Source organism: Contarinia nasturtii, unplaced genomic scaffold (assembly GCF_009176525.2).
Source record: "Contarinia nasturtii isolate CC-2019 unplaced genomic scaffold, AAFC_CNas_1.1 Cnas_scaffold_1657, whole genome shotgun sequence".
NCBI classification, from domain to species: domain Eukaryota; kingdom Metazoa; phylum Arthropoda; class Insecta; order Diptera; family Cecidomyiidae; genus Contarinia; species Contarinia nasturtii.
The window spans coordinates 1,962-5,647 of NW_022198991.1; the positions used below are offsets into that span (position 1 = coordinate 1,962).

The 3,686-nt window shown below is 35.7% G+C and overlaps 1 protein-coding gene across 1 annotated transcript; it reads right to left on the minus strand.

The window, feature by feature from the left end:
• Positions 1–1,653: 1,653 nt before the first annotated feature.
• Positions 1,654–3,180, minus strand: LOC116346732 (BUD13 homolog). Its single transcript, XM_031776932.1, has 3 exons — positions 3,115–3,180; positions 2,127–2,460; positions 1,654–2,041 (listed from the first exon to the last, which is right to left on the minus strand). Exons 1-3 carry the CDS (start codon positions 3,178–3,180, stop codon positions 1,869–1,871), a joined length of 573 nt encoding a protein of 190 aa, XP_031632792.1. The 3' UTR covers positions 1,654–1,868.
• Positions 3,181–3,686: the final 506 nt, after the last annotated feature.

The following is a 3,686-nucleotide window of genomic DNA, read 5'->3' on the forward strand; positions in this document are numbered from 1 at the left end:
AAAAAAGTAATGGAAATGCAAAAATAATATGCATAAAGGCAGGGATATGCACTACAGAGTTAAACGTCGAAATCGAATAATCTGTTCGAAAAATTCAACATCTTAAAAATTTCAATTTCAATTTTGCGTAGTGTTATTGATCTTTTTGAAATTTTCTGTGATTAAAGTACATAAAAAACTAATACTTTTTGTATGGCACTTTCTTTCGATTTGGCCGCCATGTTGGCAGCAGGCTCAGAACTCATTTTTTGACTTTTTTCCCCATGGTCAGGAAGGCAAAACTTGAAACACAGTACACAGAAACAAATATCCGAGTACGCTTACTCACACTTGCGGTGTTAGCAGAGACTCTACCCTTCAAAATGATTTACGCACTCTATTTTACTCTATTTTTTGTGTAAATTTCATCCAAGTGTACGCATCGTAGTGAAAGAAAAGATACATGTGTAGTCACATGTACGTTGAACGCAGCGGCACCAAAAATAGAGTAAAATAGAGTACGTAACTCATTTTGAAGGGTAGACTCTCTGCTAACACCGCAAGTGCGAGTAAGCGTACTCGGTTATTTGTTTCTGCGTATTTCTAATATCATTTATTTTAGTGGTTCCAAAAAAGGGGTTCATCTGGACCACTGGCTAAATCATCCGGTAGCATAACAAGCTCCTCAGTTATTTCAATCGGTGATATTTCAGCACAAATGTCGTGAATATTTTCAATCTCCGAGCTGACAAATCGTAAGTAAATCTCCCTTCAAAGAGCTGTAGGCTGATGCAAAGTGCTTTGCAAAGAAACCAGCGATTGTAGACTGGTTATATGCCCTCATATCTAGATAAGACATCTCATGCGGCAGATCATCACTTGTCCTGGAGTGCTGACCGTGCACTGCGTTTATATTCTCTTCTTAATTGTTTAAAATATTCTACTGATTCAAATGTGTTAAGCTTATTTTTAATTTGATGAGCTTTGCTGACTTTGTTTTTCATCTCGATTAGTGGCTTGTTAAACCATATCGGTTGCTTCCTGATGATTTTTGTTTTTAACTGGACATGAGTTTCGATTGTTGACTTTACAATTGTATAGAAATTGTCAAGTCTTAATTCTAATGGTGAATAATAATAGATGTCACCCGTTACTAAAACATGGCAGAACAGTAGCTAGTTATCAGCACAAAACGAAACTTACATATTTTGTATAATAAAAAGTCAATGTTCTTTATTTCTTTGTTAACAAAATATTTTCTCGCTTTGATATGCAACCGTTTTGAATCGCGTTTCGATTTGCGACCAAACAATAAGTTGTTTTTATTCTAGAGCGTTCAATTGTTCTAATTTTCTAACTATCACACAAAAAATAAACCTGACAAATCATTTTAGGATTCCTATTAAAATATTAATTTGTAAGGTTTCCTTATAATATGGCAACATTTTATTAGGAAACCTTTAAATAATAAAACATGTTTTGTTTCAACACAGTGAGGTTGGCTTTGACGTTTAAGCGCGCCAATTTATTAGGATTCCTGTTAAAATATTGCGATTTTATAAGGAAACCTAACAAATTCATTTTTTAATAGGAATCCTAAAATAATTTGTGGGGTTTATCTCTTGTGTGATAAATTGAATTCACAAAATCATAAAAATGTTACCAACAATAAAATACAATAGAATTCTTTTTATTTTAACATTAATATTGTACGTACAGACAGTATTGTACGTACAGAAATCGCGAAAAGATTTATTTTTGTTCATTGTTTATTCACAAATATATGCCTACAAATATTTCAAATTTATTTTATATCAATTTCTTAATCTTATTCCTTTTGAGAATTTTTATTATTATTGATCAAGATTTTTATAATTATTTTCAAACGTCTACATATCTTCAACACTAAATTTATATGCATCTTGATCGATTGCTTTCTTTTGATTCAAAACTTCAAACCATTTCTTCTCATATCCATTTGATCGATCGACACCATCCCAACGATAACCAGGTCGAATGTTAAAACGGTTTTCTGGGAATGATCCGTGGTAAATTGGCTTCCCTAATTGAAGATTTACGAGAGAAAAGAACGAAAATAATAAAAATCCAAGAATTTTTTTTATTAAAAAAAGGTTTCAATATCTTACTTGGACCAGATTGTGAATCGTTTGCTTTTTTGCGAAAATATGTTGCCATTGGGTCACCCTGACGACATTGACTCCTCAAGTATTCTTCGAGATCTTCATCGTTCGCATATCGAGCTATGGGTTTGTTCATTTCATGGGACTCTGATACAAATTGTTTTTTGTAGTCTTCAATTTGTTTTAAACCAATGCCTTGAGGAAAAAGAATTAAAAGAATAGAATGATAATAATGAAATTTTAACAAATATTTGAAGTAATTTGGATTATTGGATTTGAACGGGGAGTGAACTGCTTCTAATTGAATGCTAAGTAAAACTCTTTGCTCAGGTTTCGTAACCTATTGCAAGACGCCCGTGTGTGCACTGTTGTACACGAAAATAGTCTTTATCCAAAAATATGTACGAGACATGGATTTTGATCACATGTCCGCTTAAAAAACTATGCCAAGCTGAAAACATTTGGTGCATGGATCATCTGGTAGGATCTCCATCCAGTGAACCCGTCCCTTATTTCATTCAGCCTCGAACATCCGTCTATAAGATGGGATGTTGTTTCCACTTCAACACCACAAAGTCTACAGTCAGGGTCATCTCTAAGGTTTAGGTTTCTTAGGTGATGATTGACCCTGGCATGTCCGGTTAGTAAGCCAATGACCATCCGTAGGTCTCCCTTGGAAAGTTCAGTCAGGTTGGCTGTAAGTTTGGGGCATGGAAGCTGCACGAAATGTTTCGTTTGCTCACATGTAAAAGTACCTCGCCAATTGAGGCGGGCTCTTATTTTGAGCCAGATTGCGGCAGTACCCTTGACTCGTGAGTAATCTATTGGTAGAAACGGTTTGGGTCCTTCCTGAGGAATGCTATTTTATCTATTGCATCTGCAAGGTCGTGACCCCTTATACCAATATGCGACCTGAAACAAACAACTCTAGAGTGTTTTTTTCGGCAATACACTGTAGTGTTCTGTAGTAGTTCATAACCAAGCTACTTCCCACCTTAAAGCTATGAAGATCCGTTATGGCACCCAGGCTATCGGTGAAGATCGCAATGTTACCCTCCATTATTTTGTTTGCACAATGAAAAATTCCAGATATTTCAGCCTGTTTGACTGTTGTTATTCGTCCCAGAGGAATCGAGCGAGTAATGTTCTCTGTTTCACAGTAGAATCCACAGCCACTGCCCGTTTCTCTGACAGATCCATCAGTGAAAAGGGAGTGATGGGCCCACTCCTTTTTCTGGAAAAATTCATTTCGATTATTTGTTATTATAATCTCAAAACTCCTACTTAAATTGTAGGAGGAAATCTTAAGTTTGTCAGAAGGGGCCTTTTCAATATTAAAAAGGTTTCTTAATGCATCCCCATGTAATGTCCTGGAACAAAAGTTCCGATTTACTTGAGTTCTCATTCGAAAAGCCGTTTTCATTGCTTCGCCTTCTATGAAGTATTCGAGCTTTGGCAGGCCCAGGAGAACATCAAGTGAATTTTGTGGTGTTGTTTTCATGGCCCCAGTTAACCGGGGACACAATGAGCAAAAATCGATTCGGATTAAATTTCTTGAAATTTCTC